The sequence below is a fragment of the Palaemon carinicauda genome, chromosome 1 (genome assembly GCF_036898095.1).
Source record: "Palaemon carinicauda isolate YSFRI2023 chromosome 1, ASM3689809v2, whole genome shotgun sequence".
Lineage (NCBI taxonomy): Eukaryota > Metazoa > Arthropoda > Malacostraca > Decapoda > Palaemonidae > Palaemon > Palaemon carinicauda.
The window spans coordinates 74,109,603-74,135,933 of NC_090725.1; the positions used below are offsets into that span (position 1 = coordinate 74,109,603).

At 39.0% G+C, this 26,331-nt stretch overlaps 2 protein-coding genes across 2 annotated transcripts in view; one reads left to right on the plus strand and one right to left on the minus strand.

Moving 5' to 3' along the window:
- The window catches only part of LOC137649036 (dnaJ homolog subfamily C member 21-like), an 88,792-nt gene extending 80,665 nt beyond the window's left edge, over nt 1-8,127 (plus strand). Inside the window, exons 11-12 of the mRNA XM_068382148.1 lie at nt 1,716-2,113; nt 7,926-8,127. Of these exons, the coding sequence (XP_068238249.1) occupies nt 1,716-2,113; nt 7,926-8,063 (536 nt within the window). The 3' untranslated portion in view covers nt 8,064-8,127. The remainder of the gene's footprint in view (nt 1-1,715; nt 2,114-7,925) is intronic.
- An 865-nt stretch (nt 8,128-8,992) lies between these two features.
- The window catches only part of Mtr4 (exosome RNA helicase Mtr4), a 110,069-nt gene continuing 92,730 nt past the window's right edge, over nt 8,993-26,331 (minus strand). The window contains exons 13-16 of the mRNA XM_068382147.1: nt 23,045-23,267; nt 22,689-22,840; nt 16,649-16,763; nt 8,993-9,417 (exon numbers count right to left, since the gene is read on the minus strand). Of these exons, the coding sequence (XP_068238248.1) occupies nt 9,263-9,417; nt 16,649-16,763; nt 22,689-22,840; nt 23,045-23,267 (645 nt within the window). The 3' untranslated portion in view covers nt 8,993-9,262. The remainder of the gene's footprint in view (nt 9,418-16,648; nt 16,764-22,688; nt 22,841-23,044; nt 23,268-26,331) is intronic.

Sequence of the window (26,331 nt, forward strand, 5' to 3'; positions counted from 1 at the left end):
TATTTACTGCTTTTGGTATATTTTCATTTTTTATTTTAATAGATGTTCAAAGCTTTGAAATTACCTTACCACCTTTGGCTGTCATTATTTTCTTCTTTTTGCTTAAAAAATTGAACGTCCATACGTCTTAGTCAAGTTCTTCACAGGCGCATCTTCTTCATGTTTGCTAATTATTTCACTTTTTAATTTCTATGGACATCATCATCCTCCTTTCTGCACTGTCACTAGCTCTTAACTCCTTAGAAGGCATAGTTAAAGGAAGTTAGAATAAGAAATTCTCACAAAACATGAGGCAAGAAACTGCGAGCACAAGAAATCAGTGTTTACTTTATGAGGTTAGCGAACAAAGAGAATGTGCTGGAGGCTGGGGGACACTGTGGCATAACTGCTTACTACGCCATCTAGCTGTGGCGTCTCAAACTTGTATCTCAAATTCTTGCTCGCATAACAAAGCAAAAGATTGACCGAGTGACGACTTGTATCTCAGAAAATTGTATGCTAATTCACTTGTAGGTTAAGGTATTACTGTATTTGGTTGGTTTACTAAAAGAGAGGTCCAATTTTTAATAATGCATATGAGTTAAAATTTTTTTTTATTAGTGGTCGAGCAGAGAAAGGCAAATGTACCCTTAATCATTACAATAGCCAAGCTTATCTTGGAATGTTTATTAAAGGTTTGTAAGGTTAGATTTATGATTTATAAAAGATGAATAGGCCAATATAATCCTTGCCTTACCTGTCCTACTTTCTAGATAGTTTGGTTGTCAGTACGGTGACTTGTGTTTATGAATCATCAAGATCCACAAAATTTATTTCAATACTTAACAGCAATTCCGATATTTTTCACCCTACTCCCCACTTTGTGATTTCAAAATTTTATTAGGAGCTTTAGAAGTCCTTTATGACCTAGGGAAGAAAGGAGTAAACAGTGACAAAGTGCCTGAAGGGTAGGGATAGGGTAAAAGAGAGAAATAACTTGCTTGCTTTTTTTGGTTTGGTCAAATTTACTTTTAACTTAATTAATTTACTTTACTTCAAGAGCTGCTTTTCTTGTCCTATACAACTCAAAAGGACCCCCCAGTCATTTTATCATGTTCGTTCCAAAGCATTCAACATTTCACACTGCATATTGCTCATTTATTGTCAAATCCACACTATTGAAGCACTTACAGAACAAGAAAGTTTTCCTTGAAAGCCTTAATATTTTGTCTTTCAGATGTCTAGTGGGAGCTTATTATATAGTCTCAAGGCCACAAATGTAAAGGCTCTAGAGCCTACAATAGACATATATCTAGGTTCCAATAATTTGAAACCATCTGTAAATATTCTTACGTGAACACAATTTGTTGGTTGCACACCATGTAGCAATTCTCTTAGATATTTTGGATATCCAGTTCTGATAAATCTCCCACTTGTCTGCTTGAGGGTATAAACACTCTTGAGTCCCAGGTATCAAAATAATAAAATATTTTATTATTTAGTTATGTTTTTATAGCATTACCATGCCATAATTTCTGAGTTTCTGATTCATATACCATTTCCTTCATCTTTATTTGTATTGTTTGGCTATAAAATTAATTTAGAAAATTTTTAAGTGAACATTCATTCATAGTAGAAGTACTTTTAACTATAAAGAATTATATTGTGTATTCTATATTGTTTACTCTTTACTATTCTGTATATACTACATAATGTCTCATATATTCTTTATTTAGACGATGAGACTACAACAGCATCCATGCCAAAATCTAGGAAAAAGAAGAAGAAGAAGAAACAGAGTTCAACAGAGGATGTCACTCCCCCTACTACCTCTACTAGCAAAGGTGGAGGAAAATCAAAGAAAAAGAAGAGACAACAGTTAATCTTAGAAGACAGCTCAGATTCAACACCTGATACCGAAAAGTTAGATTGTAGTGATAGGACCACAATAAATGGCCATGAAAATTCGGAGGACAGTAGTCAAATTAAAGATGTAGAAGACAAAGAATCTAAAGAAGTTAAAGAGCAGAGTGATCAAGAAGTAACCTCCAAACCAAAGAAGGGGAAAAAAGCAAAAGAAGAAAGAAAAAGAGCTAGAGAAGCAAATGCAACATCAAAACCACCAGAGGCTATTGTAAGTTATTGTTTTATAATACTGCTTTTATTTTCAATGCAAAATACTGACCCAGCTGGGTCTGTTCATTTGCAATTTGATACCTTTTTTTTTCTTTTAATATCCTGGGAAAGCATTTAGGGAAGATGTGGTTTTGTAAATCATAACCAGATTTTGCTGATTTTGTTATAATAGTGAAAATTGTTCAGTATTGAAGTTATTTTCAGGCTTGCAGTTTTCATATTTTAACTGCAATACTCTACATACTGCAGTATACACCTCCAGATCCATTACAGGGTGGCCAAAGGACTGGCTGCTACTCAAATGAGTTATTGAAATTTCATTCAATCATAAGTCATAATTAACTAGCATTCTCAGTCTTCATTACTCGAAACTTGATGGATTTTGTCTACAAGACCGACCTAAACCGATAGTCAATATATGTTAAAAGAAAGTTGTACGTGAGACTAACGCCAATTACGAAATAAATAACCTAAATATGTTGCACTGAAAATTTCAAAAGTTTTTCCAATATGGTACTGAAATCTTTAAAGCACTATAATTCAAAACATTACATATATTATTCAAATATTTGCCAAATTTTCAAACATAGGAGGAGTTTCTTGAAACTTATCATGTGAGTGCATATTGAATGTGCCTTTCTCAAATTGATTTTTCTTTTATTAATACAGTGAAAGCTTATAGTGCTAGAAGGAATTTCATCAAGAAAAATGCCATTGTTTAATATATAACTTATCTATATGAGGTTTTCATCATCATCTCCTCCAATACCTATTGACGCAAAGGGCCTTGGTTAGATTTCATCAGTTGTCTCTATCTTGAGCTTTTAATTCAATACTTCTCCATTCATCATCTCTAGTTCGCACTTCATAGTCCTCAGCTAATGTAGATCTGGGTCTTCCAACTCTTCTAGTGCCTTGTGGAGCCCAGCTGAACATTTGGTGAACTAATCTTTCTAGGGAAGTGCAAAGAGCATGCCCAAACCATCTCCATCTACCCCTCATCATGATCTCATCCCCATATGGCACTTGAGTAATCTTTCTTATAGTTTCATTTCTAATCCTGTCCTGTCATTCAGCTCCCAATATCCTTCTGAGGGCTTTGTTCTCATATCTACTAAATCTATTGGAGATTGTTTCTTTGTCTTATCATGACTCATATCCGTATAGTAACACCAATCTCACTTAACTGATATGTAGTCTGATTTTTATATGTAATTTCAGGCAATTTGAATCCTTTCTCCTTCCAATGATATTTCATCTTCCATTGCATACTCCATTCTCATCATTTCAGTCTTTCTTCTATTTATCTTCAGCCCAACCTCGTGTGGTATTTCATGCATGAGGTTTTAGGGAAAAAGAAATGTCACATTAGTTTTATGATATTTGAGTGTTTACATACAAAATTAGGCAAGTCTAGGATAAATAATAAAGACTGCAATAAGCTTGTGACATGATTCAACTGACACATATATGGACTGACATATCGCATTCTTAAGCTCAATGTTGGGAATGGTATTATGATTGTAGGGTAAAAGTGTTAAATTGAAATTTGTTCCAACACGGAGACTTACCTCGAACTACTTTCTTAGGAGTACCTGGAATCTCCTCTCAACCGACCAGAGTTTTGTGTAGTTTACCCTACTTCTGTTTCTGTGAGGACCACCTCAAGCGGAAGGATACGTGCCCTGAGGCTAGTCCCGAGCCAGGCCGCGTGTTAGCTTGGGTCTCGACCCTCAGTAAGTTCTCTGGTTGCATTGTGATATCATCTCGACACTCTCCTTTCTCAGTGCGACCCTTTGTGTCCCCGACTCGCGTGTCCCACGTGGTATCCCTGTACTTTCCCTTGTGTTCTTGCTTGTTCGCTTGATTACCTTGTGCTTTTCCAAGTGTATTCCTTATCCTTTCCCTGCGTTCCTGTGTCTTATGGTGTTGTGATAGTGCATCATGGAGCATGCCCGCCGTTGTCCTGGGCCTAGAGGCGGGAACTCGTGTGGAGCGCTTTTTGTCCAAGCTGGAGGTTGACCCGCATTCCCTTTGCTCTTCGTGTAGGGGTAGAGTGTGCTCTCCGTCGGACACGTGTCCGGAGTGTGTGTCGTGGAGTGAAGTCCAGTGGGTTCGTTTTAGTACGAAGAAGAAGAAGAAGTCCTCTAAGCGATCTCCCAGGAAGGCAAGCACCTCTTCGCCCTTGACGTCACCAGGAGGGAAGTCTGACGGTGTTTCTCTCCCATCTTCCCCTACCCAGAGTAGGGGACGAGCTAAGTCCGTTGCGGGGAAGAAGCCGATGGCTCTTCCCCAGGAGTCTAGTCTTCGAGATATTGGGGTTGCTGATTCTTTGCAGGCAAGTGGGGGGCCTGAAGGTGTTCTTAGTGGGGGTCTTAGAGACTGCCCTTGTGCTTGGGGGGCACGTCTTGTCAGATGACCCCATGTGGCTTAGATTTTAGGTACTTCCGCAGCTGATGGCACCCAAGAAAAAGAAGACTCTCCGGTAGCGGATCCCTTCGGATGGGGACCCCTGAGGACTCCCTGTAGGTCCCCGTTGAGGATGGAAGAAGGCCTTGGTTCCTGGTTACCCAACGTAGAGCGACCGAACTCTTCCCCAGCTCCTCTTTTGGCAGTTCCTGATGTGTTGCTGCAACCTTCGACCTCCGGAACCCAGCAAATCACGAAGCCGTCTATTCCCCATGCGCCTGCCCCTCGGTCGTGTTATGAAGAGTCATCAGAGTCTTCAGCGGCATGTTCATCGTTCTCTTCGGAGGGAGAAACACACAGGAGGCGCCGCCGGAAGAGGGATAGATCCAGGAGAAGAGGTTCCCATTCGAGGTCGCGTTCTAGGTCGAGGCATGGGAGAAGGCGTTCCAGGTCTCCGAGGAAGAAATGCAGGAGTAGGAGGTCTCCCAAAAAAGAATGGATCCTCGTCCCCCGCAGGAAGCTCGCGGACTTCGCTGCGATCCCGAGCTCTGCGAGTTGGCGTTCCAGAGACGGTACCCCAAGGAGGCCCTCTTCCAGCCACAGGTTTGACCCTCGGAAGGACGAGAACGCAAAGACCTCTTCGGACAGGCGTAATGCCGCGAAACAGCCGACTCAACCTGCCCAGCGGAGGGAGTCGCCTTTTTGGACGGGCAGCCTCGTCGAGTCAGCTAAATTGGCTCTCACTTTGGATAAACTGGGACGGCTTCCTCCGTCAGGCAAGCCCACGGAAGCCTCACCCTCATTGTCGAAGGACAATCTAAGGGCGGAAGCTCTTGCCGTCACGGCGGTGCCCGTCCCAGGACCGCGGCCTAGTGCGGAGGTGCCCGTCGGGACAGCGCCTCAGTGCCAGACGGAGGACGCGGACGGCGACACGGAGGGTTCTCCAGCCGAGGATTCGGCTTATAGAAGGGTTATAGGCCTCATACGGAGGCATCACAGGATCGAGGAGCCTGTTCCCACCGACGAGGATGCCTGGCGATCCAGCCTCAATCGACTAATGGAGGCCCCTGTACAGCAGAAACCCTCCTTAGCGCTACCTGAGGCGTGCACATGTAGACAAGGTTGTGGCGGGCAATGCTGAAGCCCCCAAATCCCGAAGTGCCTCCAAATTACTCCAGGGTCTAAGGTCCCAGAGTAAATATTATGTGCCGGGAGGTCAGCGACCGGGAGCCTGCAGGATGGAGGCCTCCCTTGAAGTGTTAGGACAGGGTGCCCCGGAGGACAGAGCCTCTTCAGCCCCGATTTGTTTCTCCCAGTCAGAGGCGACGATGATGGAGGAGATGTCTAAAGACCTGGTCAACGTCGCCTCCTGGTTGGACTGGTGGGCCTCAACTCTAGTGGGTATCCAGGCCACCTACGACTTGTCAGTTCCATCGAACCAAGCTCTCCTGAAGGAACTAATCATCTCCGGATGTAGGACGTTGAAGTTCTTGACGTTCCAGTCTCTTACTTTATCGGCCAACTGGGTCCTTAGGAGAAGGGATACGATTCCGAGCAAGCTATCCAGGAGAATCCCAGACAGGGAAGCGAGGGCTTTGAGGAGCCTGCCCGTGTGGGGTGACTCTCTTTTTCCCCTGAAGCAAACGGAAGGGATCGTGGAGAAACTCATGAGGAGGAAGGAAGTGAGCATTCCCAGACCTCAGCCCATGAGGAGACCCACTTACAGGAGACCTACGTCGGATGGACCCTCTACTTCTCGAGCCTCTCCTAGCCAGACAAGGAGAGACGCCCCATCTACCTCTTGGGCTCAACCACCGCAGCCCCCCGTAGAGGAGCTCCGACAGCACCAGCCTCGTTTAGAACGTCCTACTCAGCATCCAGGAGAGGGCGTTCAGGTCGATCCTCCAGAAGGAGATAGTGTGAGAGGCCCCCTACTCCTGCCCAAGCCTCAGACATTTTTGGCAAGCATGGAAAGACCACGGTGCAGAACCCTGGACAGTAACAGTGTTGAAGGAGGGTTACAGACTACCATTAGTGACAGAACTGCCCCCTCTGATTCCAGCCAGTCAGGCGGAGTGGCTGGCACCCAAGGATCCTTTGAAGAGGACAGCCTTACAGGAAGAAGTATCCACGATGTTGGCAAAAGGGGCAATGGAAACGGTTCTACAACCGGGCCCAGGGTTCTACAGCCGACTCTTTCTGGTGGAGAAAGCGACGGGAGGTTGGAGACCAGTCGTAGATCTGTCAGCCCTCCACAAGTTTGTGTGCAAGACCGACTTCAAGATGGACACCCCGAAGTCGGTCCTGCAGTCCCTGAGGGAAAGGGACTTCATGATGTCCATAGACCTCAAGGACGCGTATTTTCAAATCCCTATCCACCCCTCAAGCAGGAAGTTTTTTCGGGTGAAGTAGGGTACCCAGATCTTGCAGTTTAAGACCCTCTGCTTCGGTTTGTCAACAGTGCCCCAAGTATTCACGAGGATCTTCCCGACAGTCTCCGTGTGGGCTCATGAACGGGGTATTCGCCTCATTCGCTACCTGGACGACTGGTTGCTTCTTTCTTCCTCAGAGGTAGTTTTGAAGGATCAAGGCGCGAAACTAATACAGTTCTGCAAAGTTCTGGGTATCACTATCAACCTGGAGAAGTTGCATCTGTCTCCCTCCACCAGGATGACTTACTTGGGGATAGTGCTGGACTCCCGCCTAGTGAGAGCCTTTCCGTTGGAGGAGAGGTTGAACAACCTGGACCAGGTCCTCTGGCCCTTCCTATCAGGACAACCCAGGAGAGCCAAGGACTGGCAGAGGTTGATAGGTCATCTAGTATCATTGGAGAAACTGGTTCCCCAAGGGAGGCTCAAACTCAGGAGCATACAATGGAACCTGAAGGGGCTCTGGAACCAGGTAGACTCCCCCTACAAGGTAATTCCCGTTCTTCCGGAGACAAAACAATCCCTGGAGTGGTGGCAGGATCGAGCGAATACCCTCAAGGGGATGTCCTTCGCAGCCGAGCCCCCCGAGATGCTTCTCTTCACGGACGCCTCCAAGGAGGGGTGGGGAGCTCAAAAAATTTCATTGGAAATATTATGTGGATCTTGGTGCCATGAAATATCAAAACCTGCAATGACAGACGCTGACTGTACAAGAAAGACTACAGGACAACTGGAAATACATATTTGAGAGTCTCATGAGCACATCTACTGGTCTATTGCAGTTTTCTTACTGTACTCTTATGGGTTTAATGTAAAAAAAAAAAAAAAAAATCCAACATTGCATGGTATTTTTCAGTGCAGTCATCAAAAACTCTATATCAAACTAAAATATAGGCTTGTTTATGATTTCATTAAGTTACAGACTCACACCATTATTAGACATTTTACCTAGATTATGCAATATCTTTTCAGGAGCTACGCTGTACTATTTGTGGAGCTGAATTTTCCTCGAAGAACAAACTCTTTGGTCATATAAAGACAGAAGGACATGCAGCTCTGAAAACTGATAATCCTCAGACAGGGAAAAGGGGGAAAGCTCGTGCTAAATAAGCGACAATATATATTCGTTATATATAATAATGTTTTACTAATATGAATAAATTTTGTTGTGAAATTATTTTCTGTTATCCCTTTCTTTAGACATAGTTATAGTAATTTTGTCATACATTGTTTTCTAAGAGTAGGTTAATAAATATGAAAAAAGATGAATGGCATTTTAAAAAATTGTCTCTCAGTAGAAATTTAACATGGCTTAGGCTATATACGAAGAAGGATTGTTGGAAAGTATTCTGTGGAATTTAGCCTTTAAAAGCTTCATTATTTCTCCATGCCCAATGTTATTACTGCATCAAAACCCTATACTGTATATTAATTAGAAAACTTAACATTCCTCTGGCATTCAAGTGCTTCATCGATCACAACTTAATTCTCAAGATAGTTTTGATCCACAGCTCAATACAATAATTTTCATGTGAAGAATTTTGCATCAAGTTCAACATATTGGTTAATCTAAAAGATTTTTATACAAAGTAAACATTTTTATTAAAGAAAGTCACTCAAAAGCTTGGTCTTAAATGTAAATTTTTAAAATCTTTAAATGTATGTACAACACAGTTTGTATTTAAAAATATATTCTTGATTGAATACAGTTCCCTGACACTTTATGACTAATTGTTTTCTATACTGAGAAGTAGAATACATTTTTCTTAACAATTTTACATAAGGTTGTCCTATTTTTTTCATACAAGTTTTGTTAATCTAACTCATGCCTGAAAAGTAAAATGAGAAAAAGAAAATTTCCAAGTACTGTACACTTCACTTCTGTCCTACAATTAAATAATTGAAAAGGAAGTAAAGTATAATGATGCAATTGCACATATGTGGTTTTTTAAACTACTTTGTAACAAAAATATTAACTTATGGAGAAAGAAAAAAAAAAAAGATTGGTTTTACAAATGAAGTTGTTTATAATTTATTTACTCAGTACTGTCCTGAATTTGTTTCCTAAGACAGATTTACTTCTATCTCTGTATGCCAAAAATGACATGAGGGCTTCTATTAAAGTGTGGTTAAAAGGCCAATATCCTAGATAACTGAAGTCAGTTTAAACGGCCAAAAAAATATTGATATCCAAAAATATATGAAAACTAACTTTTGAAACAAATTTGTTATAACCTTATAGAAAAACAGAAACTAGTTATTAATTTTAAATCACAGAGACTTACAGGATTAGTCGAAAGTAAAAATAATTATAAATATAAACTTGCAGCAAAAACGATGTCACGTTTCAATAACTTTATACCATCAGAAAACTTGTTTTCAAGATCTATGCCAATGGCCTTTGACGCTTGCACCATTTGTCTGAGCAGTTCTTCAAGTCGTCTCATTGCTCGGATAATAGAACCTGAAATAAAAGGGAAAAGTATAGTATGCATTTTATAAAACATGTTTTTCATATAAACCTATTGATCAAATATTACTTTATTCAAGTGGATGGCTAACTCCTTCCATATGATGGCATACATTGTATGTCAAACCATGCCAGAGACAAGGGTAGATGATGTATCAGAAACAATTTACAAATATAGACCATATCATGTACAATACTTCATTTAGAAATATAAACCGTATAGAAGTTAAAATCATTAGTTTATCCAACCAAAGATTACAACAGCCTTCCCCTTAATTTAAGCCCTCCTTTTTTCTTCAGCCAACCAATAAAGACCGATTCTAATCTTTATTCCAGATTGTTTAAGGGCTAGATTAGTGATTTTAAGTTATGTTAAATCACGGCCGACTTTTTAGCCAATAGCCACATTCCCTACACAAGGTATTTCTCTCCCGCCAGCCTATAGACAACTATGCTTACTTTTCACCCCACCACCAAGACACTTGGTATTAGTCTTTATTCATGATTATATAAGGCCTATTTTAGTAATTGTATTTTTGGATATGTGATAGAAAGAAATACTATTTTAATAAAGAAAATAAACACTACAGTAATAAGAGAAAAATTTAATCAAGTTTAGTTTAGCAATACAAAATAGGTACCAGCTACATGATGAAATAGAAGCAAGTAAAGCAGAAAAAAACTAGCTAAACTTTACACAAAATGTCTGCAAGAAGGGTCTACAATTACAACTTGGAAAAAATTGACAAAAAAGCCCGAAAAATTACCACCCAATAGGTTTACTCTCCGTAATAAAATATTACTAAGATCATATTAGGTAGAATAGAAAGGCAGCTAGACTAATTAACCGAGAGGAGGCAGGCCCAATAAGTTTACTCTCCGTAATATATAAAATATTACAAAAATCAAATTGGGCAGAATAGAAAGGCAGCTAGACTTTAATCAACCAAAAGAGGAGGCAGGCTTGAGAAGTGGGTATTCAACAACTAACCATACCTATGTAACTTACCAGCAAATGGAAAAATCAACATAGTAGACAAACCACTATGTAAGGCATTTATAGACTATGAGAGAGCTGTTGATTCTGTCAAAGTTTCAGCAGTAATGAAAGCTCTTCAAAGATAAGAAATAGAGGAATTTTATGTTAGAACATAAGATATCTATACATAAGCATAGCAAGTGTACTTTCTTAAATCTCAGGAACTCCTATAAAGAGTTTTAGAAACAAAAGATGAGCTGAGCCTCACCTGTACATATCTCAGAAGCTAAGAAAAGACTCCTGAAAGAATGGCCATCCCTAATATTTATCCTTCAAAAGGGAAGTTTGTCATGTGTTTCTCGCTCATATTTATGTTCAAGAAGTCTGGATCTAGGTGAATTAATTTGTTCAGAAAATAAAAGGGGAATACTATTCTCCCGCAGGAAAGTCTTAAGGGCCTAAAGAGGTTCCAACTGATGCTAGATCTGGAGGGATTATTCGACTTGCAATGCAAAGCCAAGCACTAGCAAGGTGGTTTATAGCCTGACATGTTCCTGCTATGTATGCTGCAATTTTCAAGAAGGGCTCAGATACCAACCAGCCAGCACAGATAAAGATGAAAGCATCTGACACTAGATGGAATTCAGATGTGAAGAAGATATATGACATGATTCTGGAACCATGTGTAGATTCCTTAGATATCTCGGAAACAACCATAAAGTTTACTAACATAGCTACTGCAGCAGTTCCACCAAATGCCATAGAGAAAACAAAATTATTATTATTGAAATTATTAAGATTATTACAATTATTGAAATTGCACTTGACAAGGGAAACGCCATGGCTGATATTATCACTTTGTATCTGACAATCCAAAAAGCTTCTATGCACCCATACCTCAGTCAAACATCAAAACCATGGAGATGAACTAGAAAGTCACAATCAAGTCAAAGAACGTATCTTCATCTATTAGCACGCAATGCCATCAAGGTCTCACTACAAAGGGTGATGGCATTTGAGCATCCCCCAGAGCACATGAGCATCTTCAAAGATGATGGAAGAATGGTAACATGCAAAAAATCGGACACCATGCATAAGCTTGAAGAACTGATTCTAAGAAACCTAATCACTAGCCATGACATACATGTTGATGCTGTGCTATATGATGCCCATGCAAATCAGAGTATATATGTCATTGGAGGGGAAGATGAGGATGGCATTATGATCCCCCACTCTGCACTATTACCAGCCCTTGACATCATTTCCAGTCAATAGGAGGCAAAAAAACACGTCCTCTATACCTGTGCTAGTGCAAATACGGGAACAAGGGTAATAGTAGTTTGCAACCCTGAGACAGATGTTCTGTTACTCTTACTACACCATTGGCCCACATTCAACACAGAAGTGTACTTCCTGACTGACAAAGGAGGAAAGTACATTACAATCTCTAGACACATTCCTGTCCACCATACACTATACAACTGACTGTCTTACCCAGCTTCAAATCATAAATGATGCCACTAAGTTTGAACCTTGTGTCACACTTGGAGATAGCCTCACTCATGACAAATCCCAAATCTTAAGAGCAGCAAAGTTTTATTTGCAGACTGTATTGGGTCACCAATTGTGGCTCACTAAAAGAATTTTGCTGTCAAAAGCAAAGAAAAGAGTGCCCGTAAAGTAAATACCCCCACCTCGAGACAGTTTTATGTTACACCTATAATGTGAAATGTACCAGCTCTACATCTGGAAATATACTCATATTCCAATTCAAAATACTCCCCCCAGCTACAGAATATGGATACAAGAAGTACAAAGATGGAACACTAACACCTAGAATGATGACAGCAGGAAATGCTACCAGAACTATTACATCTTGTACTGTAGTTTGTGAATGTTCTGAGGGGTCATGCAGCATGAACTGTTCATGCTTTAATCTGAATTAACTATGCACAAGTGCATATGCATGCACTCACAAAGAAAGCTTACACCAATCCTGACACTGATGACTGATATTGGTTACCCATACAAAGGCCTTTATGTTTCTGAGTATTGTATGGCATCTTTTGACTGGCCAGACAGTACTACATAGGATCCTTCTCTCTGGTTACAGTTCATTTTCCCTTTGCTTACACATACACCGAGTAGTCTGGCCTATTCATTACATATTCTCCTCTGTCCTCATACACCTGACAACACTGAGATTACCAAACAATTCTTCTTCTCCAAGGGGTTACTGCACTGTAATTGTTCAGTGGCCACTTTCCTATTGCTAAGGGTAGAAGAGACTTTAGCTATGGTAAGTAGCTCTTCTAGGAGAAGGACACTCCAAAATGAAACCATTGTTCTCTAGTCTTGGGTAGTGCCATAGCCTCTGTACCATGGTCTTCCACCGCCTTGGGTAGAGTTCTCTTGCTGAAAGGTACACTCGGGCTCACTATTCTATATAATTTCTCTTCCTCTTGCTTTGTTAAGGTTTATATAGTTTATATAGGAGATATTTATCTTAATGTTGTTGCTCTTCTTAAAATATTTTATTCTACCTTTTTTCCTTTCCTCAAGGGGCTATTTTCCCTGTTGGAGCCCCTGGGCTTATAGCATCTTTCTTTTCCAACTAGGGTTGTAGCTTAGCAAGTAATGATAATGATAAATATAAACAAGAGTGTATATCAAATTTACTTAGGGGGTATAAAGCTTTCACCTATGTTAGTGATATATTAAAGTTTTTATTGGTAATTCATGTTGCTGATGTAGCATGACCTTAAGAATTATAATGAACACCTAAGAAGGGATGCACATACTCATAGGCAGGAAGCTGAACTTTAATTTAAAAGCTAAGCTTTAAAGCCCTTGGGTACTAGTTTTTAGGGTTCATAACTGTTTAACATAATCTTTAATAATTAATAACTTGAATTTGTGACCTATATTTATTACTGAAAAAATATGATCATGTCCCTTATTTTCTTAAGAGAAAATCAAAGGGGCTTTTTCATCGATAAAGATCCATAAGTAATACATCTTACTACTTATGATCTGATAACATAAAGGGGTTTGCTAAGACAAATTCTAAAACCTGTTTGAAAATAAAAACTTGAAATTTCATTTACTTAAGGCATTTGTGAAACTCAACAATTTCAAAACAAGGGTAAATTTTCAGCCAATTTTACATGCTTATTGATACATAATTAATAAATAGAATTGATTTAATGTTAAAATTAGTTTTTATTGTCCTCAACTCCATAAAGTAAAACCATTTTGTATGGTTTTAGAGACATTTTAGTCGTTATACAATAATTCAGAGGCATACATGAAAATTGCATATTTTAGGTGGGGCATTTTTACGAGAATATCCATATTTACGATATCATCATGGATTTTCTTTCTATTCCCACACATACCAGTTGACAATTTTATACATGAGGATGAATGTACCTGGGTTTTGTATTTTTGCTTAAATAAAGTACTTTTTGGGAGACAGCTGCTAGACTATTATTTCTTGTCTTAAAGAACTGACCTGTGTGCGACCTCACTAAATCACAAATTTCCCATCTACTACAGTCCAGTTCCAGATCCAGAGGCATCGTTTGAGGACATGTCCCAGCATCCGTGAGAATGCCTTGATGCTCATGCTTTTCTGTTTTTTTGCCAGCTAAGAAGCATCTTGAATTGGGTTCAAATGATATCCAACCTCAACTTGGCTCTCGTGGCCCTGAGATGGTCTCAGTATGAGTGGTATCCAGACCTTCTACTTCAGCTGATAGAGCAAAGGGAGTTGCCAACTCTTCCCAACTTCTTATGCTAACCACATGCCCAGATATTCTAGCGCAATGAAATCCCTTCAGCTTCACGCATGGAGGTTATCCAGCATATCATCTCTGAGGTAGGCTTTTTGTGTGAGGCTTCGCGGGAGATGTATGGATACCTTCACAGCTCTTTGACCTCTGTATACCAAGACAAGTCGGCGATCTTTCATAGCTGGTGTCGTGGAAGGGGTATTTCTCCTCTTGGAGCCACTATTCTGCTCATAGACATTATACTTTATCGCCATGAGAAGAAACAATGTTCTATTTCAGTTGTAAAAGGCTATCGTTCAGCTTTAAGCCGTCTTTGGACTTAGGGGAGTAGATATTTCTTCTTCGGCAGAACTTTCAATGCTCACATGGAGCTCTGAACAAACAATATGGTCTGAGCAGCGGACAGATATCTCCCTCTTAAAACAGTTTTCCTCCTTGCCCTGGCTTAAGCCAAGTAAATCAGTGAAATGCATGGTCTCTCATTTGACATTGCCTATTCATGGACATGGAGGCAGGTCTATTATTACTTATTATTATTATTACTTGCTAAGCAACAACTCTAGTTGGAAAAGCAGGATGCTATACGCCCAGTGGCCGCAACAGGGAAAATAGCCCAGTGAGAAAAGGAAACAAGGAAAAATATTTTAAGAACAATAACATTAAAAAACAACATTAAAATAAATAGTTTCTATATAAACTATAAAAACTTTAACAAAATAAGAGGAAGAGAAATTAGGTAGAATAGTGTGCCCGAGTGTACACTCAAGCAAGAGAACTCTAACCCAAGACAGTGGAAGACCATGGTACAGAGGTTAGGCCACTACCCAAGAATAGAGAAGAATGGTTTAATTTTGGAGTGTCCTTCTAGAAGAGCTGTTTACCCTTCTACCCTTATCAAGAGAAAAGTACCCACTGAACAATTACAGTTCAGCAGTTAACCCATTAGGTGAAGAAGAATTATTAGGTAATCTCAGTGTTGTCAGGTGTATGAGGACAGGAGAATCTGTAAAGAATAAGCCAGACTATTCGGTGTATGTGTAGGCAAAGGGAAAGTGAACCGTAGCCAAAGAGAAGAATCCAATGTAGTACTGTCAGGCCAATCAAAGGACCCCATAACTCTCTAGCAGTAGTATCTCAACAGCTGGCTGGTGTCCTGGCCAACCTACTACCTAGTTCAACTTTGTCCCTGGATTTGTTATTAAAACCCAGAAACCACTCATACATGATGCTAGGTTTTTACCTTTTCAAGATTTAGAATCTTAGGGATGTAAAGGATGATCCTGATCAGCTATTACTGTCCTGCAAGGGCCCTGAAGCACTATCTTAAATGTATGCTCGTAATTCAACTACACTTGCAACATCTCTTCATCAGCACAGGGAGATTGATGAAGACCAAACCCTTGTACCTTCCTCCCCTCCTTCTACAGGAAGAATGCGGGTCAGAGCCCATGAAGTCAGAAGTGTTGGTGTATCTTTAGCTTTTAAGAAAAATCTGTGACGCAGGTATTACAGGCAGGTTTGCGGAAACGTCAGACGATGTTCACTACTCATTATCTGCGGGATGTGACCAACAAGTCTCAAGACACTTTCTAGCTAGGACCTGTTGTAGCTGCACAGCATGTCATTTAGCTTCCTTAGCTCCTTACAGGATCTTATTTTCAGATCGACAGCAAAGGTTACATATATCTAGGATGAAAGTAAATAATGACAGGTTCACGTGGTGTCAGGACCCTTAACTCCTACAGCATCTCAATGCACAAGTTTTGAGTATCCTGGGATAAGTTTCCAGCCAATTGGAATGGGGACTTCCTTCCACCTAAGGATGAGTTTCATTTTCATCACTCTTCCCCCTCAGAGCAAAAACTCTATTCGGGGTGAAGATTGCCATGTGTCGTATCAAGAAATACGTCCCCTGATATTATGCGATATCCTTAAGAATTTTCTTGAAGGATACTCGCGCCAGGAGTTAGAATTCTGGAGACCTATGGTCAATTCTCTGGGAGTATCACTGTAGGTAAATATCCCTTAGAAAGCTGCCTAAAGGAACCTTCCATCAGGACGACATGGCTGAGCCCAAAAAATATATACATATATCTATAATAATAATAATAATAATAATAATAATAATAGTAATAAAATAAAACTAGTACAATACCTACAGGCAAGTAGTTTTAGAAAGAAAACTGCTAAATAACCATGCCTAATCTTACCTACTCCAAACCATCTACCTTTGAAAGTGGATAAGACTCCCCTGTTGAACTCTTTAAAACTCATAAGCCTAAGATATTTTGTGCTAAGTTTGGTTGCAAATGATTTAGTAATTTTGGAAAAATAGAAAGAATAAAAAATATATGCTACACACCTAGAAGAATTCTATACACATAGATGGAGAGAAACCAGACAATTTTGATAAGAAAAAACTCATTTGAGCTATAAACTAACAACCACTTACCTTCAAAAATATCAGTCTTCTTACAAAGTTCTAAAAATGATGCTCCATTACACCATTCATAAACAACATCCATAAGGAAAGGTCTAAACTGCTCTACATATGATTCTTCATTAACCTGAAAATATGTTTGACAAAAGCATTAATCAATCAAGCAATTCCAAATACAATATAGTACATTTTAATTTTTTGGGTAATTCAGAAATAGAAGTAACTTCAGTATATGTTACCATTTCTTAAAACAACTAAAAGTAATTCGGGGTTTTCTTAGCTATATAAACACTTGTTCTTTAAAATAACGAATGTCTCCAGTGGAGGTATAATGGATGTGGAATTAGTTAACGAGGTAGTTAATGACACGTGGTGAGTGAGGGCGAGTAGCGCCCCTCCCCCCTCCTGTCAAAGAATTTTCCCTTTTGACCCTCAGCTTAATGAGAGGAGTGATTAAGGTGAGAAGCTAGGAAAATACAAATCACTTTAAAAATGTGTAATTTTCTCGACGTGTAAAAAGACTTTCCTTCCTTTAAAATAAGGAAAAATTCCTTACTGGTGAGAGGAAGTCCCCCCTAAAGATCCAAACTGATTGGTTCTTTTTCTCCTTGGGAATAACCCAGCAACTTCCTATCACCTATCAACTCATCTAAAGGATGAGTTGGCTGATAGGGCTTGACCAGTACAATACTATAGTCCATTTCTTTTATCGAGGCAGATTTGCACCGACTTGCAGCGGTGCCCTTTTAGCTCGGAAAAGTTTCCTGATCGCTGATTGGTTAGAATTATCTCATCCAACCAATCAGCAATCAGGAAACTTTTCCGAGCTAAAAGGGCACCGCTGCGAGTCGGTGCAAATCTGCATCGCTAAAAGAAATTGACTATAGGTTATGTACCTGATTTCAGTCAATGAAGGAGTCCTTCTTCCCCCAAAAGAGGAGATGTAGATGTAATCTGGAATGAAATATCTTGTGTATTCAGTCCACCATCATACTCCTCATTATCCCTTTCGTGCTTTTGGAAGGTCTACTAACACTATGAGGTACAATACTTTTGCCCAGGGTGAAAGTGGCATTCGGCGGTGAAGTTTTTTGTGTGCTTCAGGACGTTTAAATTATTACAGATATGAGCTTCTGGTTTGCTGCATTATGTCATGTCAAGGAATAATTAAATTTTTTCATACTAGCAGAAATTCTTGTGATGCCTAGAAATAAGAAATGTGTGATGAATATGAAATTTTTAGCAAAAAAGGTTAAAAAAATAATCATGAAAAATATAAGAATCGTGTTTGGGGACTTTATTTTCTATGAAAATTGTTTGGAAATTATCAATCTTTCATGGTAATGCAATGGTTTTGAAATAAATGTCATTGGTGAAAAGTTGTGACTGATTACAAAATACAGTACTAAATTCATATGGAGCGCAATTTTGATATTTTTCAACCTACTTTGATGTTTTGTAAAGTACCTACCTAAGGAAAAAAGATAAAAAGAAACTGAAAATTGTATTAGAAAGCTGAATAGATTTGCTATATAACCCATACATTAAATATGTATTTAAAAAAAAATGAGAAATTGTTTTAGATTACAGACAAGTTTTTTGTGTAAGAAATTGTATGTTGATGATTTTTATATAGATATTTTCATATAATTCCATATACCATGTGAAAGTACAAAGAATAACCTTTCATGTGGTATATAAAATATGAACCATTGCCGTTACTAACACGTAAAAATGAGGAATTTTGATATAATTCGTAGTTTTCCTAACTATACAAATACAAGTCTTTTTACAACGTAGAAGATAACAGCAAAGCTGTAATACGGCAGTTAAAAATTTTATGACGAAATGTAGGTAGCTGGCAGGTAGTTATCGGCAAGGAGTAGGGGAAACTACCGCATTACAGTTTTGTTAGTATATTTAGGATAAATACGAATTATCTTCACATTTATCACATATTCCAGTACAAATACAAACCTTTGTCTTCTACATAGGACACTAATCCTTAGGGGGAAGAAGTCCTGTTCCAATTGGCTGGAAAACTAATCTTGGGATTCCTAAATTTTGACCTTGAAGGTAGAGAAAGTTTTAGGTTCCTTACAACTCGTGAACCAGTTGTGGGGTTATACCAGCTGCTCCATGCCCCATAAAATAAAGGACAAGTGCCAAATATTTCTGTGACATTACTCCAAGGCCTGATTGGTAACGTTTCTGCCTGGTGTTTGCCAGTCGGGGGTTCGAGTCCCGACTGTGTAGTAATTGGCAAATATGCTGGAAGGTCATCATTTTGAATCGATTGCACTTGATGTGTTTGTTGAAGAGAGACAGTTGAAGGATCACTCTTCTCTCTGGGGTCTTTTGTAGGCTTTTTAGTGGATGTTTTTTAGCTTGCTGCTGGATCTTATAGACTGTAAATTAAAGAAAGGAAACTTTCTTCTTTATAAGGAAGGGTAAAAAACCATTCCTCTTATTTCTCAGGGTCATTACCTTTGGTTATATCCATGAGAGCTTGGGGAAAGAGCCATCTGCACATTTTATCACTATACAAAAATTTCCTCTAACACCACTTCTCCAGATCAAAAACCGTCAAACTGTGGCACTATGCCTTACTCCAAAACTTTGCCCTGATAAATTTCTGCAAGGCTTCGTAGACGGGCTTACAGAACAGCTTCACTAATTCCAAAGTGGCCATCTGGGGTCACCCTATAGCCTCCTACTTTCTAGGATTCTATGCCAGACACCAAGTTAGACAAGATATGTCTGGCACTAAATTCCAGTCCGAAAGTAATCTGGGACTAAAAGGAAATGGTCCCCCAATTAAATGGTCCCAACCAGTCTCTCCCACTTTTTGGGAAAGAATATTTCACAATACTTTCTTAGTTCAGGGAAACCTTCAAGGTCTTTAGGGTACACTCCCAGAAAGGGGCTACTCTCTTTGATCAAGATAAAAATACCTCCCCCATTAATTTGACCTGTAATTTTGTCATTTTGGCCAAAAAGGGGGTTTTCTAACCAGGCACTGTCATTCCATCCACTGAAGCATCAAGCAAACTGTGGTTGAGAGGAACAGCTCCAGCATCTGATACTGCTTTTGCCAAGATATTGAAAGCAGCAGAATAACCTCCTTCAGGGTTAGCTACAGACATACCCTAAGAATTGAATCTTCACCCAAGTCTGGAAATGCCACTAGGTTTTCAAACTCAATGTCATCGAAAGGCAAATCCATGTTTATGCAAAAAAAACATTAGACTCAGGCCATAATGCACATCCATCACAGGATTGACAAGAGTTTCCAACTAAATCCCCTTACTGACGTCCAAGGCAGTCTCCATCTCATCGTGAATATCACTGCACAGCTCAGAAAGGATGGTTACTCCTTTGGAAGGCTTGGTGCTCTTTATAGCATCCTTCTGCTTGAGGATGGTACATATTGTCGAAGTACTCCTCTCATATTGGCGCGGCAGCTCAGTCACTCTTATGCCACTCTCATGTTTTTCTATCATTTCATGCTTCATCTTGATTGTCATCATACACTTTTTCTTTTCACTACCCTTGTTTGCACTCGCTTGCTTTGGAATGCTTACTCACTGAATTCTGCACTGATTAACGCAAAAATCATGTAAAAAACAAAACACTACGGCCGATGCTCGGAGATAAACTTTACACGACGGAGATCCGACGGGACAGACCGAGCGATGCTGTCTTGGTGAGAAGCCTCTCACACACTCGGCCACCTGGCGGCCGCATACGGAACAACCTTGTATCTCAAATTTTTTCTCGTATTTCGGGACAAAAATTTGCTTGGAACTTTCCACGTACCTCAAATTTCTCGTATGTTGGGACACTTGTATCTCAAGGTATTACTGTATTCGAATACAATCATATATGTAAGAATACCATCTAAAAATAGATTTTGAAGAACGGTTGTGATACAGTTCAATAAATGCACTAATCCTGCCTCAATACTAATCTTACTAAGGTTATAACCAATGGGCTAATGAAAACTCGGGTGGGATTGAGCTAGCATTAAATCAGAAACTAGCTGCAGTACAATAAAAAGTATTAATATTTACCCTTATCACAGCTATACAGCCTCTCATGAGGTTATGTTAGCCCAGCCAATGTATATTATTATAAGCCTAAGGGCTCCAACTGAGAAAATAGCCCAGTAAGGAAAGTGAATAAGGAAACAGACTGAATAGTGTGCCTGTGTGTGCACTCAAGCAAGAAAACTCTAACCCAAGAGAGTGGAAGACCATTGTACAGAGGCTATGGCGCTAAAAAAAAGGCTTATGAATGGCAGAGGCAAGGGATAGTGACATTGCCCTATCAAGCAGGACAATGCCCTAGAGACTGACCATATTATATATGATCAGTGCCCAAGCCTCCTCTCCACTCGCTATGAACAAGGAGGGCCAGGCAATGGTTGCTGATGACTCAGCAGATAGACCTATAGACTCCCCCATAACCCCCATCCTTACTTCACAAGGATGGTGAGGATGCAGCGACCAAAGGAACTAACGAGTTTGAACGGGACTCGAACCCCAGTATGGCAATCACTAGGCAAGGACGCTACCACCAGGTCACCACAACTCTAAAGACACATTACCCAAGACTTAGCGATCATTGGTTCCATTTTGGAGTGTCCTCCTCCTTAAAGAGTTGCTTACCGCAACTAAAGTCTCTTGAGTGAAGAAATTTTTTGTTATTTTAGTGTGGTCAGGTGTATGAAGAAAGAGGAGAATGTGTATAGAATAGACCAGACTATCAGACTATTTGGTATATGTGTAGGCAAAGGAAAAATAAGCTGTAACCAGAGAGGGATCCAATATACAGGTATTACTATCTGGCCAATCAAAAGATCCAATCTCTACTATCTGTATCTCAATGGGTGGCTGGTGCCTTGGCTAACCTACTACCTTAGATTAACCTTCCTTCGTATTGCATAACAACGTAATAAATGGAACTCGTAGATAAGGAAATGATAATACCAAAATGGGGTTGGCAATCAACAACCCCCTTTTATCATTACCAAGACACAAAATGTTTAGGACAGTTAATGTACTTATGAAATTATACAAAACACAGCAAACTAATATTTGGAGAGCAAGAAACAAACACAATTACTCAAATGATGGTGCTAACCAAGCATGCTTATAATCAATATTTAAGCCATGAAAGGAAGAAAAAAACCTGGATATGGGTACTTGACTTAATAATGTTCTTGAAGTGATTTTGATCGAACAAGGTTACACTTGTTTACATCATCGACAACAAGAAGAGGACGGTGGTTATGGGTCTGCTGTGACATAGGTATATCAGTGATGACTGGGAGGATGGTTCCTTTTCAAGACGCCTTGTATGACGTCACTCATCAAATGAGTTTCAGCTACCAAGGTGCAATGGTAAGTTCAAATGAGCTTGAATTTCTGGGGTCTCCGCTACAGACGCTAAGTTCATGCTTTGCACATTGATATACAGGCCCTAGAGCAGGGGAGACAGTGATTTTTTGGTAATCATCTGCATTGGTTTCCTTGTTCTAGCATCTCACAGAGAAGTCCTTGGAGATCATACAGCACTTGAATCCCACAAAAAGTTGAAATGTAAGTGAACGACCTTCTTAAATCCACAAATAATACCCAATCCCGCAGCCAGTATATTTCACAAAGCCAGAAATAATTTGTAATTACATTGCGATATATTTGTTCATATTTGAACTATTAACACAAGCATTTAAAGAAATTTCAAAAGACACTTCCAATTAAAAGTAGTTTAATTACCTTAAACCTAATTTGAGTCACGGGTCACAATATAGACGTCCAAACAGGTAACAATTGACTAGAAAACTGAGAGGGAAAGTGAACTATGACGCATCATCGACTAGTTAGTTGCCATCGACTGCCAGATGGCGTGATGGTTACCTGAGGGAGTTATTTAGTAATGAGAGAAAACGTGAAACTTGGATTTCGGATAGGCGTCAACATTTAAAGCTTTGAGAGATAAGCAATATGAACATTAAGAGAGTTTCATAAAAGTTAACTGATAAACATACCTCTAATTTACATTCATGACTAACACGAGCAATGCGTCGGGCCATGTCTTGCATTTGTCTTAGTGGGCCTGACAACTCTTCACCTAGTCTGGGCATTTCTGTACCCTTCTCATCACAAACAAATGTGCTTAATAAAGCACATGTTTGAGCAGCTGCAAACATAATATCACATTGAGTAAATGGTTATTTATCCTAAGTGGCATTTGATGTATTCTAAATATTACATGATATAAATGGCTACATCTTGTATCATATGCTAACTTGAAGTTTTCTATAGACAACAGTTTACTGTAGTTAATTTTCAAATGCATATGTTACAATAAACAATGTACTGTAATGGAAATGCATAAACCTACGTGATAACTCATTGAAAAGACCATTAAAAAGCATTTCAGTTATGAGTAGTTCATCAGCAGCTGACAACTCGCATGCAACACGTCCTTTGCGTTCAATGACATCTTGAGCTGTTGCATATCCTAAACGACGTAGAACTCTTTTTCGACATTTTAGCTCATCCATTTTCAGAACACTTTTAGCTTTCTTTAGGTCATACTCTGCATTCTGGTATTCTTTCATCATCTGAAAATATATTTGTCAATTTACACCAATTTTAAATTATTTGATCAATAAAATACAGGCCTAGAAATTCATGTTTTTTTTTTTTACTAACCAACCAAACTTGTTACCTGACAAAGTTACTAGCCAATCAGAAAATCACCTAGCCAAAATGCATCTGATTTCAATGAAGTCAACCCTTAGTAAAAATGACAGATTATACAATTGTTCATAACTAATATGCCTTTATTTCATGAGTATTTTGTTACTGTAATTCAATAAAAATGAGAACTTAGAGTACCACAATAAAACAACTCAAAGCAACACAATAAAAGACATACCCAGTAATTCATTTATTGCAAAACTTGGCAAATGGGTATTTAATAAAAACAAATACAGTATAATAGAGCACCAGAATTAAGTCAACAGAATGCCATGCATTTAAACATGGAGTACTATCAATATCATGTTGCTGTAAAAATGCATCAATCAAACTTTGAAGGATAATTACTGAGGTACTTCACACTGGACAAGAAACTGACTTGGCAACAATGTAATTCTATACACAAAAATACTGTTATAATCCTAGGAACTACAATATTGAATGATTAAAAAATATTTAACACCAAAAATATAATATAATTACTCGTAGAGCAATGTTTTGTGTAGAAGACTAAATCAATTATGTCATCAATTACTTCAACATCAGATCCATCCGAGTCAGACTCATAGAACAACTTTTTCGTTTCCCACTGGGCGCATGTGTTGGTATCCTTTGTGACAATGCACTTGAATTCCACAGATAGATAGGCTCAGTTGGGTCATATGTAGAAACATCAGTAAGATGTAACATCTTTCAGGAAATTCCTCATTACAAAGCTGTTTTCACAGTTGAAGATGTCAACAAAAACATGTTTATATGGATGATAATTGGTCACAAGTATTGAAATCTGCTTGTCATATCACATGCGAGTATGTGATTCAATGATATGTCATATACAGACACACTGGTATTAATATCTACACATTTGCCTTGTAAACGAGTGACAGGCTTACTGTTTGGCGGCTTCGTTAACGCTGTTTAAATGTTTGTTTTTAGTGTATATAATTTCAACTAACAAGCCTGTCCCTTTTTTTAAAATATATTTTCAACTAGCCTAACAGGTGGGCTGGAACTGAATTAACAACCCAAATGAGAAATTATGTTGCCTCGGGTAACCGGACTACCACAAATTTCAAACCATGCAATATTTATATATATGCTGAATAACATTATAACAGGTAATAAACAAATTATGGGTCTTAAGATTACATCATGTTATGACCAAATGAATCACTAACATACCAAAGTCTGTAAGCATTGAACTTGTATCTGATATGCTGACTTTTAAAAAAAGAAACTTGTTTTCAATACAAAGCTTTCATTTAGCCTATAATGTAATGGCCCCAATTGCGGGTCTTCACAAGTCCTTAACATTTCATATCCAAACAAAATTGACAAATTTTAAAAATAACTTGTATTTTTCCTAACTATACAAACCTGAGTCCTTTATACATGGATAGATATCACTGAAGATGAAGTACTCGGTAGTTAACTTCTGTCTGGTTAAGAAAGATACAATTAAAATTTGCCACTTGATCCTACACATATAAATCTTCGTCCTTTACATTGGAGACTCATCTTAAGGTAGGAGGCAGTACCACTTTAAACTGGTTGGATACTTGTCCCGGGATTCTAAAAACTCAGACCCTTATAAGTGGGGCATAATTAATAAATCTTACACCTTGTGAATGGGGTTTAGCAATACCAGCAGGTCCACATCCCATGCAATAAAGAATGTGAAATAAACATCTCTGTGTAGTAACACCAAGGTATATGCAATATATATCAATGAGTTTGCCTGATTACAACACATTACCCCTTGTAAGGAGGGTCAGGAATGATACCGTCAGCCATCGGTCTAAGCAGTTTCTATCTTCGCGTATTCGGTCATCCACGCTACAAAAAAACAATGTAACCTATAAATAAAAAATCATGTATTCGTGATTTCGCTATAAGTAATTTCTCGGCCCGATGATTACCCCATGTGCCAAACAATCAACGGCTCAGAGTTGCATCATGCTTCAGACTTACTGCACAAAACTTTATACGTGGTGTTGTACTGTTACTTTTTCTTTTAATTTTTATTTTGTTAGTGTATTCATTTTGTAATACTCTAGTGTTATTGCTATATTATCTACTGTACAGTACTGTATACAATGTACCGTATCTTACAATAGTAATGTAGATATAGGCTACGTGTACGGTGAATTTGAATGGCGCAAGTCAATCCACTGACAACAGCGAACACTTACAAGTGTTACCTTTGCTTATTAAGCTGCACTTTAGTAATAGTACTGTACATATATCACAGTAATATGCACTACAGTATAAGTGAGTATAATATTAGATATGAACAACAGTGTTTGTTGTCACAGTACATTATTTACCTATAAGTGTGGCGATGACTAGTATTATGTGAACCGCAGTCTTACGTAAATGAGTGTACATGTACTGTACACCTACTGAAATGTGTTTGTAGCATAATACAATAATTATACTGTGAAAAAAACCAAGTAAAAACTATCAGATAGTACAGTGGGTTACTTAGTGTACTATTCGACCGAGCGAAGACAATGGGCAATGAGTTGTTAGGTTAGGAATTAACCCACCCTTGGGGCCGCAAGTATTCACGGATTCTCGTTTTTCCTGCCTGTCTCCATTACCTAACCCTCGTAAATAAGGAGGGTTCACTGTACTTCTAAAGCATATAATAGAAAGGATACAAATTAAGTGGGCCTTACCTGCATACAAATTGATTCTAGCTAACAGGGTTTCTGATACTGTGCCCCAAAAGAGGGAAAGATAAAAAGGAAAGGCGAGGGCCAATCAATCTTCCCTTTTCAATCCAATCTAACACATAACCTCCATACTTGATCCGATGCTAAATGTCCTGTGAGAGGAGCAGAGGCTGCTATACCACCTGCTATGCAGTCACTACAGGTCCTAGTAGAGGAGTCTACAGTACTTTGAATCAATTCCCACACG